Raw genomic sequence first — 18,802 nt, forward strand, 5'->3', positions numbered from 1 at the left:
AATCGTACTAGACCAATTATGTAAAATTAGTACGCTAAATTACTTAGTAATTTTGCTCCTACTTCTAAAAATATGTTGAGCTGGTTAAAATATAGGTGTTCCAATTACAAAAGAAGTTAAATGATTCCAACCTTAGATATCAATTCTACATCAGTACTTTATGACTCGTATTCAATAAAATTCATATTTGTTGGCCAAATATAAATAAAAGATATGTCGGTGTGCAAACATTTTGAAAAACAATCAAGAAAGTCCGCGGGCCAAAAGCGAGTTTGATTGTGAGAGTTTTCGGTTTCGATGAACGGTCGAGGCGATCCATTTAGGAACACAAATCAAACCTGTTTGTGTTTTACTGTTGCATGACGTTTATTCTTACATTAGCCCCCCGGAGATCCATTGTATGGTAATGCTCGCCCACCAACTCGAGACTTGGTGTTTTGTTTTCTCTTAATGGTCTTTATATTTGATCGTCATAGTGGAAGATCTTATAACATATATATGTTAAATCATATGTGTTTGTAAACTAAATAATATTTTTCTAAATTAAATAAAAATTGGACCACAATAGGAAACTACCCGTATTTGAAAAATGATTGTAGAATAAATTAATCGGCTTTGTCATTGATTAAAACCCTAAGACATGTTGGAGTGCTTTAAATTGTTTAATTTTATAAGTTTTTATTTTTTTATTCGTGCCTTAAGGGCGTTGTTCGTTGAAGCAGTGTCATCTGGATACTGTAGATAGATAGATACTTATTAGAGGACCATATGGACCAGCTTTAGCAAATTGTTTTATACAAAAAAATCTGTATAAAGTGAGGCACTCGCAGAGTACACGACAGTCTAAAATCGTATTTTCTCCCCATTGCTTGTTAACGAGGTAGTTGGTTGCACATGAAAGATACTATAGCTTACAATAAATGGTAATGTAAGTAAAACTTGAAAATGAAATTAAATGAAAAATTACAGGCAAAGTAAAAATGTTCCTAATCGACAGATATAAGTAACTTAGCCTACATCACTGCACTGAGTTTCGTATAATTCATTTTCTTTCTCAAATTGGAGAAAACTTTAATATAAGGACTGAATGTCTTGTTCCATCATTAGTCAAAGGTAAAGTTAAGATTAACTAACGGGCATTCTTCACTATTCACACAATGTTCAGTTGACTATGCAGTGTACACTGGAGGAGTGTTCATTTTGTGGTAATATGTTTTTAGATTCCTTACACTGTTTCGATTATTGGTGTACAGATTACTTTTACTTTTTGATTCGAGGTTCCACACGAATAGTGTTTTTGTTGCAATCAAAAGCCCAACATTTAGTACAGCAGGGTCCAGTTTTGACCTGTCAAAACTATGTTTAACTTTTCTCTCGATCAACCTAGTATATCAATTAGGTACTGGTAATCTTAGTAACCCTAAGATTACTAAATGTATAATAACTCTGCTACTTCATTACGAATACTTACTTAAGACCCAGAGCTAGTTTAAATAATTTGTATCATGATGTTAAACAAAAAATTAAATACGATATCAGTGGTTACAGAGGCAATAAGATTAGAGACGAACAAAAATAACGTCTCCAAGCGGCCAAATCCTTGTAAGGAAGTACGCTATTGGACGCTATTGGAGCTCACCATCAAACATCTACTACCACATATCAAACCACTAATCTTACCAGTTTTACAGTTTAAACTTTGACAACCCGTGAAGAACACGTTTAGTTCTGGTGACTGGTAGCCAGTAGCTGGACTGACGTAACAGCTGGCAGACCCAGACGGCAGAAGAAGGATCTGATTGATTGATACGTCACTCAAACTGGACACGGGAATGTGCTTCTTACAGGAGCGGCGTGTGTGGTCAGCGCGTCTACACGTCGCATAAATGGCAAAGTCGCCTTGTATTGCCAACAACTTCATTATTACTGCAGTGGTCATCGGGTTGGATATGGTACTACTCGGTATATTTGAGACATTTTTGCAACCACTTAAGTAGAAGTAAATGTTGACGTTATCCGACACTGGCATTTTGAATGAGGGAAACATCCCATCTATATGAACCAGTTCAGTCAAAAGGCATAGTCAAAAGAGTTATTAATGGAGTATGCTAATGTCTAAAATTGTTGCTGCATTTAGTATTTCCCTCTGTTCTACGAGTTCAGTTCAAGTGGACATCTAAGATTTGTTTTTAAGGAATCTTAAGCTAGCACAGAACAAAAATAAATCAAATTAAATAGAAATTATTTTGTACCTTTGTTATACGAGTTGAGTCTGCCAGTCTATTTGTAATTTAGTTAAATCGTTTCTATTGTTTGTGAGTGTTTTTGTTAATGTAGATTGAAAATGGAGAAGCCAATAAATTGCATTTTTAAATAGTTTTTCATTTCCGTTCGACGTATTATTTTACTACATCAATTGTATTTTAAATTTTGGTTACTATTAAGTTTATTTAACCTCTTAACAGATTTTTATAATTTATATGACTAAATTACACGTTCTATATCTATATATTGTGGTTGATTAATTCAAACTGCCTGGAGAATTGTATAAACCTTTCACAACCGAAGAAGATTTGCCTCAAGAAGGAAGATAACCTCAAGAAGCTTATGCTAAGAAGCTAATGTAGTCTTTACATTCCACATACATTAGAGAGTTTCGTATTAACCGGCATCTTGTAAATAATTACACCCCAAATACGATATGGTATAGAGCATATGGTTATGATTAACCAGTACTAATTGAGATGTAAATCATTTACTGCTTTTTATTCAGATGAGTCAATTAGTAGGTTTTTATTCCATGTTTGATGGTCTGTTTCTTGTGTGGTGCAAGTCTGCCTCTACTCAATCATCCCCTAAGCTTCTCCGGAGGGTTTACTGCGTCCAACATCTGGTCTGGACCACCAGCTCCAGTCACTTCCCATGTCACTGGAATCTGTCTTCCTCAAGAGCATCTGCATGGTTCTCCCAGTAATAATTAATTGTAAGTTATACAACTTAAAAACTCGATTGAGCTAAGTTTTAGAGTGAGGACTTCGGTCCCATAGGGTCCGGGTTTTAATTTAACTAAATGTGAATGGATTTTATATAAACTATAATAAGGATTCTAAGTTATATAAATAACGTTTAAAAAGGTTCCGGGTAAAAGGCATGGTGTCCTAGGAAGCGAAGGTGGTACAGTGCATGAAAAAGTATTCAACTATATTTAAAACCCAACTACATGTTACGAGGTGATGTGTTTTGTGTGAGTACAGCTCTACTTAATAAGTGTTCTTGGAAGGTATAACAAGGTATTAGGGTATTACTCATTATTGATGTGAAAATATTCTAAAAACAAAGACGGGGTTTTCAATGCTATTAAAATTGTTGAAATTTATGTGTTATACAGGCAGCCATTTTTCCATAGAATTACCTACAAATACGCCTTATAGTGGTCTAGGACGTCTCACGATAATAATACCACCAAACTCCAACGAAAAAACGTACTATCGTTTCCATCCAAATTATGCAATTGAACAAATTATATAACAACAATCAAACTAAGGCCATCTATATATAATTTCCGAGTTATTTCTGTTAGGTGGTCGCTACTTCCGTCTGTAGACAACACCGCCCTCTGTTTCCGGACTTCCCCTTCCGGTAACTACTAATGCCATCTTGTGACAGATCACAGGAAAACATTACAGACAATGACGTACAGTTTGCTCATTAAAATGTAATTTGTACAACCCTAGGGTGTGTCTGCATTTCTTTTTCCAGCTTTGCTAACATTCTGTAGGACCATTTTATATATCCTTGAATATTAGATACAAAGAAAATCTTAGGTTGTTACATTAAGTTAGGTGAACTTTCATAAATTACAAGTTTGGTAAAGTAGACTACTTAGTTTTGGTAATTGCTAGGATTTTTTATTATTGAAAGCTCATAACAATTATAGGGTTTCCTTGTGAAGACTATTTGAAAAATAATTTATATATGATAGTGAAGAGTCCCCAAGGTAAGTTAATTTGTACATAATTTTAAATTTTGCAAGTAAGGAGAAATAAAGGTTGAAATTTAGTTACAATACGGATCTTGTGCTATAATCTTTGTTGCTGTGATGAACTCACTATTGCAGACAGGTTAGTTTTGAGTGTGTTTTTTACATACCAAATGGTCATGTACAAAGGGCATTACTTATCAAAATTTATAATGATATCAAGCACTTGAAAGCATATGTTTGAACAAATATGACACCATATTCTAAATAATTGGAAAAGCTAAAATATGAGTTTTCGAGCTTCCAGAATTGTACTTTTTGAAGATTTTTGTTTCAATGTAAAAGTATCAACTTCTTTAGCTGGCATTCGATAGAGGAATTAGTGAATGTAGGAAGATTAGAACGGTTGTAACCTGGTACCTGTGTAGTTGGTTGTATAGAGTATAGTTGATTACGAGTATGTAGAATAGAATATAGTTGTGAGATCTACGTTTATGACAAAACATGCACTACTTTACTACTATCAGTTTACCTTAAATTCAGTGGGAATAATAGCAATTCACGTTCAACCAGTAATAACTGGTTTGATACACAATTTGAATGTATTATCACTTAGAAGTTAGTTAAAGCAAAGTAAAACTATTAACACCTCCGGAGCTACTAAATGTGAGCGTTGGAGCCAAAGAAGTTTCCAAGTCTACTGGCAAGATACTAATGAGTGAGTGGGCAGCCAGCCAGTATGATAACATCTTACTTTACACTACTTCTGGGTAATTCATTAGCTCAACTAATGAATCAGCTGATAAACCCACTTGGTCTCTGATAGTGGCTACCGGGCTTGTCTGGTTAGTGAACTGTTTATTCGGTCCGTTGAACATTATTTGTGTCACGACTCATTCCGTAAATCTAAGACCTCTTTGTTCATTTGTTTCCAATAGACTTAAAAATGAAAGATCTTCTATTGGTAATAGGTGGATATAGGCAGTTTTCATTTCGGAAACGAAAATAGAGTAATTCACACGAATTTTTTGTACTTTGTATTTGATACTTATCAAATAGTAACCAAAGATCACAGATAATGTTTAAATTCAGAGAAAAGGTCAAAACATGTTTCATAAACTACGGGGACAATTATTCTAACACTTATTGAAGAAAACTTTTCATAATATTGGTTCTGGTTTTACTAAGCTCAAAATTAAATTAATTATTAAACCCTCGTAGGTTTAAAGTACACAAAATATAAGACTAATCTTTTATAATACCAAACTACAAATTAATTTACTTTACATTTAGGTTAGACCTTGTCAGTATGACATCATACTCCGTCATTTTGTTACTTCATCGGGTGTAAATATATTCAACATTGTTTCCACGGAGTTGAGCCCATCCTTAGAACAATCTATAACTGCCAAATCGTGAGGTACCTCCTTATTATACCTTGATGATTAAGTAATTATAATTCAATGGGCTAACAACAGTGATCCCACACAGCGTGAGAGAGTGTGCGTGCGTATGTGAGAGAGTATGTGTGCAATGATGAACGATTTGTATGTTCCAGGTAGTCTTAAGTTTTATGGATATGGATTTGTTTACGTGTTGTCGCCAGGAAACCATGAATATTTAAGGTCTATGTGCAAAGTCGTTCGCTGTTCTCTAATGTTTGGCCGGTTCGTTTCCCAACTTTATGTTTCCTGGAAACTTGTCAATTTGTTACTAACTATTTACAGCTCTCGCGTAGTAAAACAAATGTTAGTTGCACTTTCCGTTGTTGACACTAGCTTCAAAAGGGATTGAAGATGAGCGTAGCCTCATTATTATTATCGACTTTAAATCGTGTTTGTGGATGAATTTTCAAATTAAATCATATCATCGAAATATATACTTACATCATTGTATCCGTTATTCATTTTTTGTCCAACACACTGCCATTTGTTTATATAATATGTGGTTCTTGAAATTCTCAATACTATTAATATGATTATTATTAAAACTATTACATTACTAGTTTTTATCAACATCTTCGTGCTATAAACAGTTTGCATGAAAGCAGTCAATTGATAAGTAAATTATGTTATCATGAACAATATTTTTCGTCATCATTAAAACGACAAGTAATTATACAAAGACTTACTTTTATTGGTGAACCTTTTGAGTTCAAAAGACCCAGTCATGAACACAATGGTTAGAAAATTGTTTGTTTTTTTTAAGTCAGTTTAAAGTACTACAAGGTGTAATATTGTGTGTCCACCACATAACTTCATATTAAAAAACCCAGTCAAAAATTAAATTATAATGAAGAACCAATGTTACAACCCCAAACTGAATGTTACCTTCCAAATGACGCCTATATCAGTATCAGCTACAGGGGGGTAAGGGGTTATCCTTAACACATGTCAAACCCTAATGACGGGGCGTGTATGACGACCAACCCCTGGTCTGGAAATGACGCTGGTCCTAGATTAATGAGGGGGTAATTAGGGGGTTCTAGCTTTGGTTGAGATCTGGAATACATCTGTGTTATGAACCTCCCCTAAAAGTCGTCGGGTCTGGCCTTGGAGCAATGAGATGTTTTGAGGTTAATAATAATTGTGAATAAACATGGCAATAGATCATAAAATAGAATATTTCAGCAATAGGGCCTAAAGTGACACTGTTTGACATGAGGTAAAGTCGACTTAAAATAAGTTAAGATTAGTTTTGTTTTCTAATCTTTAGTTGTTTTATGTACATCTGAACGTAATTGTTCTTCATGTGATTCTCAGTTATAATTAATCTTGCTTTAATTAAGGAGAAAAACTTGTATTTTTCATAGAGAAGTAGGTACTCGTTTTTCCGTGAATTGACAGAGAGCAATGGGGTCCAACTTTGCAATGCTATAACTATTCCGACACAAAATATGGTCCCTTTATATTCTATTTTATTATTAATTTCGTATCACAACATTTATTCATAACTCGTTTTGATGCACATTATAGTTTTAACACTAATGCAAATTCCAATATCGTGTTACTTTTAAAACATTTCACATACACAATGCAATTAAAAGATATATTCTATTTAAGATACTAAATATTCAAATATTCAACTTTTTACAAGACGTTCAATCATATTTGTTATTCTCTGAAGCAAAAATGGAAACCTTAGACATTTTTATGTATGTTATGGAAGGTATCTTACCAATATATCGACTAGATACATAGGTCCAGATAAGGCCATCCGAGGCTGGAGCGCTGCCCAAACACTCATTAGATCACTGTTTCCACACGACCAACTTTCTCGGCTTAAAACATCAAAACCATTAGCTATGGTTGTAGCTTGGCATATCGGATATCAATCCATTAAATGAGAATTGTTGGTACATTTTACACACAGTGTATTTAATGGAAGGGAAGAATTTTAGTCACCGTTGATTTAGCTCAGTGTGATTTTAAAACTTGCTTATCTCTCAATGTGGAATATGTTTATCTCAGATTGGATTATAATAACGTTCAAATCTAAGACTATTTCATATCCAGCTGTTGAGGCAGTTGTTTGTCCAAACAATATAAACAATGGGTGACTTTCCAGATTTTTCAGTAGGTTTCTTTCCAAAGGAGGGTACGTACATTTGCTGTTCATTTTGCAATGAAATTGTAAATTAGGAATAGATTTTGAGTTAGTTTCGAAGACCGTTTAGTTTTAACCTGTAACTAATTACGTTCTGAATGAATTCGTCATGTGAATGATAAGTTTACAATGTTAAACCGTTAAAAACAAATAAATAAGTATTGCATTAATAAAATGTAGACCTATTAAATTTGACATTTATAAAATGAACACCAAAACCGGGAAATGGTTTGGTAATAAATTTACTGTAGATGGTAGTGAATATGACAGGATGGTATTATAGATATTCTTATTTCTAAATTGAACACCGTTCACGTTCAACGATAATTATAAATAGGCATACAACATTTAATAGTTATTCAGTGAAAAATTACATTTTTTGTATAAGTATTTGCTAAATCTATTATACAAAAAGATGTTACTCCCATATTAGCTAAATAGTTGATACAACTTAGCTAAAATGTGAGTTAGCCTAAATATTTTTGTAATGTGATGTTGATTAGTGTATATTTGATAAAAATAATATAGTCGGAATAAAAAATGATTGAGCTCGAAAATCTTCTCAATACATTTTCCTTTTGTATGGGTAAATATTATATACAAACAAGTTAGAGCTAGTGATGACAAAAACCTAACTGATTTAGTTTTAGATATTCACTCAAGTCCCGGGTTCAAAGCCCAACAACCTCCAATTGATTTTAGCTACGTCATAACGTGGCAACACTATTTACCTAACCTGAAGTAATGGTACTAGTAAAGAGGCTAGCTTCCGTAAAAGGGGACAAAAAGGCTAGATATTATAGAGAGAAATATTATGTGAAACCTAAAGTGTATTTGAAAAATAAAATTATGATTTAAAAAATAATGGGTATCAATAACATGGGTTAATGAAAGTTATTATAAATAACGATTATATATTCTGATTCAACATTCGAATGATTGAATCGTCAATGGTAATTTGTATTCAACCTTAAATTTATATATTAATTGTATTATAAAAAGAAACACCTAATATTACATACAGGGCTATTCCCCTCATTATATAATATATACGTATAGCTTCACGCTACATCAATAAGGACCAAATATTTCACTAAATGAAAACTACTACTTCAGAGATTTTCTAGGTGACTTAAAGAGTGACAATTGCATAAGTGTGCCTATAACTTCACCTTGCGCTGCTTCATAGGTGGCTTTCTTTGGTTTGGACTTTGTAATCAATTTCATTGTCTCATTATCACTGATAAATTACTTGTAACTTCTATAGATAAAGCGAAGATATTGAGCAAGGGTTAAACAACAAAGTACACACTTTGTTTCACTGTTCTAAGTCAAGTTAGTTCTCGCGTTTCAGCTTATTGTAGAAAATGTCTGGTTATGAAGAGTACGATCCGAATGTTCACGGACCCATGGACGGTGGTATGGACGGTGGTATGGACGGTGGTATGGACGGTGGTATGGACGGTGGTATGGACGGTGGTATGGGTTATGATATGAACAATGGTCTGGGCGGTGGTATGGGTGGTGGTATGGGTGGTGGTATGGGTGGTGGTATGGACGGTGGTATGGACGGTGGTATGGACGGTGGTATGGACGGTGGTATGGACGGTGGTATGGGTTATGATATGGACAATGGTCTGGGCGGTGGTATGGGTGGTGGTATGGGTGGTGGTATGGACGGTGGTATGGATGAAGAGCCAGATTTGGGCCATGACATTGCCGACCCTTACGCAAAGTATGATGCGATGCGTGGAAATCGCCGTCCTCGTGATGATGAGATGCCAGATTTTCCCGACATTTCCTTACACTTTTCACGCTTTAGAAATAGTAAGTATTTCCTAAGAATAAAAAAAGATTTAAAATATGTTCTTACATAATTGGCAAATGATATTGTGCTTTTGGCTCCTGAAAAATCTATATTTGATAATCTCAAGGACTAAGTAATTTGTGTTTTTATCAATAACTCATTACTTAAAAATCTGAAGCTATAGAATGAAAATATATAATTACCTTGATATGTGGGGTTTTTGTGGGTGTATCAACATCTTTTAATTAACTTCCACCCTAGCCGTATGCAATCATGTATTTCTCCTTAAACGTTGTTAAACATGTTTTCGATCTTAATATCCACACATAATTCCTGTACAATCAATATTTATGCTCCAGGAAGTGACATTAAGCACATGTGATAAGCAGATAACATTTATTAACCTCTGCTTCTCTTACTTTGTTGTTTATTTTTATATTTAACAACAATATATATTTACAATATTGTGTATTTTTTTGTCGAGTCACTCTAAAATATTTCATAATCATGTCATTAGTCGATGGTGCCGAAACTGTTGTGTATATTCATTCAAGTAAGTTGATTCAACATGAATTCCTCCAACATTTTCTTTAAGGTTGTTATAGTTTCTACTAAACTTTATTCTGGTAGTCCGATTAGTTTGTAGCCTTCTTTTATAAACTCTTCCTGCAAACCATATGTCAACATATCATCGCTTGATTTCTTCATTTCCGGGGTAATTTTGGACTCTGAAAATTATAAATAATCTTAGTATACTTTATGTCCCTATAATATTACTATTTGCCAAGTAAAGCTGCACTATTAAAGCTCTATGGGTACTGAAAATGTTTTCAATGTTAAACACCTCAATGAGATAAACTTATAATAAGTTAAGCTACTTCTACAGTTAAAATCAATCACCTTTCAAATCAATCAAAAATGCGATATCCAAACAATGGCTTTTTAGATCTTTAAGTTCTTCTGGTTTCCAACTCTCTACATTCCATCCACGACCTTCAAATATACATCCATCCCCACCAATGTAGAAGCTGAAAAGTAGGAATAAAATCGAATAGATTTATGAATAAAGGACAAGTGTTTGTCAAGCTCCTTGTAATTAGTCTTAACCTAAATGGTACACTTGAATATAATCTAGACGTGGGATAAAATGGATAAGGCATTCAAGGAAACGAAAATAACTTAAGAGGAAATATAGAGAACTTTAGTCGTGCATTTATATATATGTATATCCTCGACTTTGTCAGTTTTAGTCGTAATCAAAATTATAATACGAAATAGCTATTCAAACCCTTACTTGTACTTGATGTCAAATCCGTTGGCGTCGAATTCCTCCTGCTGCAGTTTCTGCATGATAGGCATGCACTCTTCCTTGGTATGACATAGCGGTGTTCCTGTATCTACAAACCTAACTGTGTCTGCTGTGTCCTCGAAAGGCTTTAGAGCTCTAGCAAACTTTCCTCCCCATTTTGCCTTCAGTATAATATTTACCAATTCTACGGTAGGATCCATGTATGAGGTGTGGTTGAAACAACGGCACAGTTGAAAGGCTAAATCAAGAAGTAAGAAGTATATAGTATACAAAGGTGGACAATGATTAAGCGAGTAACACTAATTTTCATAATTAAAACTGGTAGTGGACAGTGTTAGTGGTATTCCTTTTCCACCACACTACTAAGTATTTTAAGCTGTTTTTTTTAGTTTTGTTCATATTTTAACCAATAGTTATACAAGTTGTTTTAATTCTTTTAATGTTTTTTTACAAATTTCTTTTCATTGATCTTTTGTAGTGAATTTTTTAAATTAGGTTAAATGTACTATCTATTCTTTGGCCACTACAGCGTAGTATTTTTAACTAAACATAAAATCATCTAATTAAAAGTCAATTACATTTCAATATTATTATTCATCATTAAGGACAAAAACAACACAGAATATAGAACAATATAGGACAAAGTCCACACGGATTTAGTCACTTAATGATTTTAAAAACTATAATGAAATGTAAACGCGTGTTTACAAAATGGGATATTTTCAATTTTCAAACAATATTAATGTGTGATGAATTAACATGGTTACTTATTCGTTAGGTAATTTGTTAGTGGCTAAAAGCTTTGCAATTCTTGCAGGTCTTGGTTATATTAACTTTTTTAATATAACATGTAAAATAACTGTTCTGGCGTTGTTAGTTTCAAACTGATTATTGTATTCAGACATATAGAGCAATCCCAAGAGAAGCCAAAGTAGAACAAATCAAATTTCTTAAATAATTCAATCATTCAATAAATCATTCTACAAACTGATTATGGTCTTTGCAAAATCAAACATAATCATCCCAAATGTTTTAATTTTATATACAACAATCTATCAGTGGTTTACATAAAATGTCCAAGCAGGCTTTATCACTTGTGATAAAATATCGAGGAATTTCTTCATATTTCTTTCAAATCACAAATAAACATGCAAATGCCAACACATGCTCGTGGCTCCTCAGCTGAGTTTAACCCCAGGGCCTTTTTTATACGGCGTGAGTATTTAGATTAATAGATTTTCGAATTTAATAGAATTATAAATATACTTTAAATGTTTCCAAGTGTTGTTCAATGTATATTTTAGTACTGATACAAAGGCTATAAGTTTTAAGGGATTATTGCTGCGTGTTTTTACAATACGTTGATAAACAGTTTTGTTATAAAAAATATAGTATAAAAAAGCTTGGGGTTTTGGATTAAAATGATGATTGACGATAAATATAATTAAATCACAGTAAAAAAAATAAAACTAAGTAAAGAGTAAATTGTAGTTTATAAATATTCCGTTAAATAAAAGATCCGTGGGTTATAAATGTTACTCTACTAAAAAAAAATATCATTTTCTAATATTATAAACGTAATAAATCTTTTACGATTGAGTAGCCTACGAATAGAATAAAGAGGCAAAGGTTAATAATGTAAAAGACTTTTATGTTATTACAAATGACAATGTTATAAATTTCAGTCTTAGGTAATCATTCAATAAAATGTATCACTAAAAGATAATTTATTTAGCGAAAATCAGAAAAAAGTAACAATGATGTTACGTTAAAATGTTAAAATGAGTTCTTAAAGAGAAAAATATAATAGATAGAGGAACGGTACATTGATAAGTTAACACTTTCAACCATGAACACTTGTGAACGTATCAAAGAATAATGGATATTTTGAACACATTCCAAAATAACAGTTATGATTTGATAATGCCGCATTAAAATCATCCAGCAACAAAGTATCATCTTGGTTTGTATAAACCTTTTTTTACTGAGATCTCAACAGACTAGACGACTAGAACAAGCATGGGTATCAACCGATTTTACGATTATAAAAAGGAAAATTTGGAACCGTCTATTTTCTTTACAAGTAAGATGTTCATATTAAATAGTCTCCAATGACTTATATATCACCACTTAAAATATATTAGAAGCATGTTTTAAAAAGTCTTTATTTAGTTATATCACTAAGTATGCATACAAAACCCCTACCATAGTCTATTCTTATATACTCGTATTTTTTTATAAATTTGTAACAAAACCTCTAAAAATTTTTAATTTTAGGCTTAGCAATGTGTTACAATTAGTTATGGAGTAAGTAAAACATCGTTAGCATAGTTATGTAGCAGTTTTGTAGTAGATAACGTTAAGCTTATAACCACATTTTCCTAGATATTTTATTGATATACATATTTAAGGTTACATACCGATCTTATATTTAGATGCTTCGTACAGATAGCGTAGGCAAACTTCAAAGGGTCAGTTGAGCTCTTCTCAAGTAATTTTGTTATTCGTGGAGACAATAGAATAACAATTATTCCAAAATGAAGATGAACCCGATAGAAATTCGTCTTTGCCGAAAACCGGGTATGTTAAACGTGAACTGTACTAGCTACACAAACACTACTTTAGTATCTGAGAGAGTTCTAGAGATATATTTAGTTAAAACTTTAGATAAGATACTAGTATATTTATATCTATATAGTCATACGATTTAACAATGTATACTCCTTATTAATACGCAAAAGGCCCCACCTTAAAACTTCAAACTATTTCACTTCCCAAATATTCATAAAAATAAAGATAGAAATATAATAAATATGGCAATCATAAGAAAAATAATCAGATTTTTTTCGTTTATTACATTTAACACATTAAGTATTATAGGCATGAACAATCATGATATAGTAGGTTATTTTCTATAATAGTTTTGAAAATGTCTTAAAAACAAAAGTTTTTACTGTATTTCGTTATATTTTTTCTAAGCAAATTTTAATAACAACTAATATGTGACAACTCTCAATTGGTTGGTAAAAAAATACAAATTTAAATCCAAAATCCTACCATTTACTTATCAAGAACAGAAAATAATTGATGAACATCAATATTTTTAACTATGAAAGTTGTAATTTATATCTTTAGATAAGGAAAGATTGTATTATCTGTGTTACAATGTAACATTTAGACAGAAATACACATTCCAAGCCTGGACAAGCACTCTCCCCAGTCGTTCCGAAGTTGCTGTGAAGTAAGTTTAATTTTAAGCTTTCAAAATGACTATTAGGCCTAGACCCAAGGTGGTAAGGGACGAAGAAATGGAAGGTGTCACAGTTAAATTAAGAAAGATACCATTGTACACTATGCTAGAAAGACAAGGTATATTATGGGCAAATGTATGTTAAACATTTTGTTATCTCATAATATTAATGATTATGTTCGCGATGATAGTGACTATTCAAATAAACTTAGCTTTAAATTCATTGTATTTTGGGGTTTGTGCGTTAAAGGATATAATCTGAGATTGTAGGTCGTATTTTACAAACTATACGTCATGCGTCGTATGCCAAAGGGAAAAATCCCTTATCAACCAATATGGAAACAGGAAGGGAAGTTTTGGTTTATCCCTCGTAAGTCTTAGTTCTTTTTCGAAATCTTAAAAAATAAACAGAAAGAAATCTTAGTTAAATACACACAGTTAAAAATAACATAACCTTTAAGTTGGGTTATTGACAACGGAAATAGTATTAAGCTCGTGGCTTGCGATAGTAGCTTATTTTATTTTCGTAACTTTTTCGAACACACAAATGAGTATTTCAAAGTTAACTATTTAAGATGAATAATTTATCATGCCTATAGTTCTTTATGGGCCTAGTTATCTCACTTACTTAGTAAGTTAGTAGCCACAATGCATTTGAACAATATTACTTTTATACAGGGTGGCGCAGATGGATCGGGTGGTTTTAAAATACTTGTCAAACTGTCAATTTTAAAGGTATTGGATTGAAACAAAGTGCAAAACGTGTAGTTACAACGGAAGTTTATTGCCAAAAAAGTATTAAGTTAGTTTTTAAAAATTTCATGCATCAAATGCCTTCCTTCTCGAGCGACGCATTCTTGGAGTCGGTCCTTGAGGTTCCGCATTGCTCGCTCAAGCACATCACCAGGAATTTATGTGATTTCGTTGTGAATTGCAGCCTTCAACTCCTGAATGGTCCGGGGTTTGTTCATGTAGACCCTTGCTTCAGGAGCTGAAGGCTGCAATTCACAACGAAATCACATAAATTCCTGGTGATGTGCTTGAGCGAGCAATGCGGAACCTCAAGGATCGACTCCAAGAACGCGTCGCTCGAGAAGGAAGGCATTTTATGCATGTAATTTTTAAAAACCAACTTAACTATTTTTTTGTAAATAAACTTTCATTGTAACTACAAGTTTTGCACTTTATTTCAATTCAATACCTTTAAAATTGACAGTTTAACAAGTATTTTAAAACCACCCGATCCATCTGCGCCACCCTGTATTATACCGGTTTAATCTTATATTAATATTTTGGGATGCACTTTGAATGTAAGAAGTTTTATAATGTTTACAATTTTTTACAATTGTTAGTATTTATACATCCCTACTTCATCTACATTATTATCCCAAAACATCCTTCATTTAAGCTGATTTTATAATCCCCAATTCTTATTATTACTAATTATTATTGTGCAGGCAAATAATAACTGTACTCTTCATTTTGTTAACACTGGGTAATCAATATTTTATATTAGTAATATGAAAACTCTCCGTAAATTTAAATCAAGAACATTATGATTTATAATCATTCACTTACTTTGTTATATTAAATTACATGTAATCTGTTTTAATTTGGCTGGAACTAAAGTTTAAGAAAACAAATTAGTAAGTTAGATGGTATATAAACTGTGTAAAAAAATTGAACTTTATAATTGTATTATTATAATGTATTATTGAACATTTATTTATTCTGTCAGTCTTGTTACGTGCTGTTGTTACTTACTTAGATAATTATATTCTCTCGTATCAACGTTCTTTCCTAATCCAATCAATAAATTTTGAACCCCAATTAAATATTGTTTAGTATTCAGGTGACCCTCAATAACAAGCAACCCTTGCTCACATGTGTTATTTTAAAATACCCTTGATTTTATATTAACCTTAATTATATTTCATTGCAACCCTCTATAACGTAGCAACCTTGAGTCATATTTTAGCATCCCCACACTGATGAGCCACTTTATTAAGGATCTACACTGCTTACTTTTTCAATTTGGAAATTTTTCATTTAGTTTTCACTTTCACACTCGTGATCTTTTGTTACAGAGGATATAAAAATACCACCCAAGAAGCCAATAATAAACCTCATCCCAGAGATGAGTGGGGTGCGCTCCCCGCCAAGAAGGAAGCCTCCATGAAACTGCCTCTGAAGCACATCCGCTACAACCAGACAATGACAGACAACTGTATCGGCAGAGAGGACTGCATCAAGATTGTCAAAGACCTGCAAAAGGAACATATGGACAAGGGACTGCCGGACATAAAGTACAAGTAAGTGCTCAAAATCAAGTGACGTACAAATATGGTCGAAAATAATATACTATTTATATGATGATCAAATTATTACATGCAGCATAAGTAATAAACCAAGGTTTAATACAAAAAGGTTTTATCCTTTACAGTTTTAACTTTTAAGTGATGTCCAATGTGGAAATACTGATATAAAATAAAGTCATGCCAAAAATAAAACAATAAGTATATTTCTAAAACGGTACGGAACCTTCTTCGATGTAAAATATTTATGTAGGCCTATTATAAATATAAATTATTGATGAAAAATGTTTAATCCTATGCTATCACTAGTTGTTAGACAGTTCATTTAAGTTTGTTTAATGATGTTTATTTGTTTATAAATGCAATATTAATATAGAAGTCATAATTCACTACTGTTGCGTTTTTGCGCTGATTACCTTCAACTAAGATTTCTTAATACGATTTGAAACTATCATAAACTACCTTCTCATTTCACTTTAACTTTTAATGATTATTACATGCCATCTAAACATTATTGTTTCTCTATGCTTGGATTCATTGTTTGGATTTTTTTCCTATTTTAGTTTCCTAATTGGAGGAGATGGAACTGTTTATGAAGGAAGAGGGTGGAACAATAAGCCAGAGATACACGCAGCCCTTCAAAATAAGGATTATTATGACGTTGCTTACATAGGAAAATATGGTGGTAAGTTTTTATAACCTCTATAGAATAATTATGAATTAAAAAACGTATATAATTTGGGTCACCTCACCTTACATTTTACTAAAATATATTTAAACTGCATTAGTGTTGAATATAATCACCCGCTTCACAAATTACAATACTATAATAGATGTTTACACGTGTATATGTGAACCTTAACAGCAAAACACGGCCAAACTATTAGCTTCACCTTGTATAGATTTCTACAAATTGATGTCCAAATTAAAAACACTTACCGATAATAATTCCAAAATCGACTGGAAAGTCATTTGACTCCACTTATAAATTATCCTGTGCCCTAAAGTACGTTTTGTTTCAGATGACTTTCCAAACTGGGAACAGAGCGTTGCTGGAACAAAATTTATAAAATTTGCGCTTGAAAACGACTACATGGAACGCGGGCACGGAGTGACCAACTTAATGGAGATCTCTGACTAACTCAATATTCCCCTCTTCCTGGTTCGTGAGCTTTACAAAAATATCAGGTTTTTTACTGTAAAGAATAACATCAGCGTATTTTGATACACTCCACAAAATATTGGGAGGTATTTTCAACGATCTAATAAGTTTACCTAAAAGGTATACTGTTTTTTCTTAGTTGATTTAAATAAAGTTTTTTTTAGATGTAAATATTTGAAAGTATTAACTGAGAATAACTTAAACACTCACTTCATTTCAGTTCGTCATTACTCCATTATTGTAACTCTTGTAGTTGTTTTGGTTATTGTCCTCAATGTTCAAAATACTTTTGATTCTCTCTTCTATTGTAGGCTACATGTGTGACAGACTTCTTTCTTCTTGTGTGTGTTTATGTTTGTATATATATAAAGTGTATTGGGGTTGAGGCGTTGACTATATAAATCATTGACTATTGATTGGGCCGTAACATATACTGTGCATATTTTTACACAACACATTTTTTTACCTGATAATTGGTGACAATAATGCATTAGAATGTGTAAAGTATTAAGTTTTCAGATATTGTAATGTTTATACACGGTGACTGGTCATCAGTGTTACAAAGATTTGTTTGGTATAAGTACAAAGTAAATTAAGTGTGATTATGCATATAAGAGGCTCCAAGTCTAAAAATTAGCTCCCCGAATAATTATTTTAAGTTTTTCAAAAATAACCATATTTTTTACACAATACAGCAATTTTTCAATTACCTGTAAATGGATTTGAGTAGATGATGTTATTTTAATCGTGTTCTACATTACATTTTGAATAAGAATAATAAAACATGATGGACGATTAACATTTAAAAATATATTGTAAATAGTTACAAATTAAGGTCTATGATAAAAATTTAAAAAAAAAAACATTGCTCTATTGCATTTTTCTACACCCTGTATACAAGAAGGTAGCAAGGTATGTTGAAACCTGCGCCAAAAAAAACTTAAACTTATCTCTTAAACTAGGTAGTGATTTTATTATATTTGAATTTTGATGTGTTAAAACCCCTGTTATTTTTTGTTCCAGTTTACAGATTACCAGTTAGAATGATATACGCTTTATACATATGGATAGAGTACGCATCACACGTAGACCACAAATATATGATTGCATATCCAGATCTTCGTCATGATAATGAGCCTGCAGACCCTAAGGAAATATATAACCCTTTTAACCCAGTGCGGCCTCCCCCTCCGGACCCTTTTAACCCAAAACAGCCGAGAGGAGAGTGGTGGCCTACTCAAGCTGATGAGGAACGTAAGAAATATGGAAATAAAAGAATAGATTTTGGGGATTTAAGTAAATTAGCAGGATCAGATATTTATAATATGATATAAATTTGTAATTAAATTATTTTTACTGTAAGGATTTTTACTC

At 32.4% G+C, this 18,802-nt stretch overlaps 1 protein-coding gene and 1 pseudogene across 1 annotated transcript; one reads left to right on the forward strand and one right to left on the reverse strand.

Moving 5' to 3' along the window:
- Window positions 1-9,861: 9,861 nt before the first annotated feature.
- Window positions 9,862-10,911, reverse strand: LOC128986372 (peptidoglycan-recognition protein SC1a/b-like). Its single transcript, XM_054406722.1, has 3 exons — window positions 10,687-10,911; window positions 10,293-10,420; window positions 9,862-10,120 (listed from the first exon to the last, which is right to left on the reverse strand). Exons 1-3 carry the CDS (start codon window positions 10,899-10,901, stop codon window positions 10,011-10,013), a joined length of 453 nt encoding a protein of 150 aa, XP_054262697.1. The 5' UTR covers window positions 10,902-10,911; the 3' UTR covers window positions 9,862-10,010.
- A 3,319-nt stretch (window positions 10,912-14,230) lies between these two features.
- LOC128986370 (peptidoglycan-recognition protein 2-like) lies at window positions 14,231-18,564 on the forward strand (annotated as a pseudogene).
- The last annotated feature ends 238 nt before the right edge of the window (window positions 18,565-18,802 follow it).

The sequence above is a fragment of the Macrosteles quadrilineatus genome, unplaced genomic scaffold (assembly GCF_028750875.1).
Source record: "Macrosteles quadrilineatus isolate MER2022 unplaced genomic scaffold, UCM_ALF_1.0 Scaffold_2__2_contigs__length_208266976, whole genome shotgun sequence".
NCBI classification, from domain to species: domain Eukaryota; kingdom Metazoa; phylum Arthropoda; class Insecta; order Hemiptera; family Cicadellidae; genus Macrosteles; species Macrosteles quadrilineatus.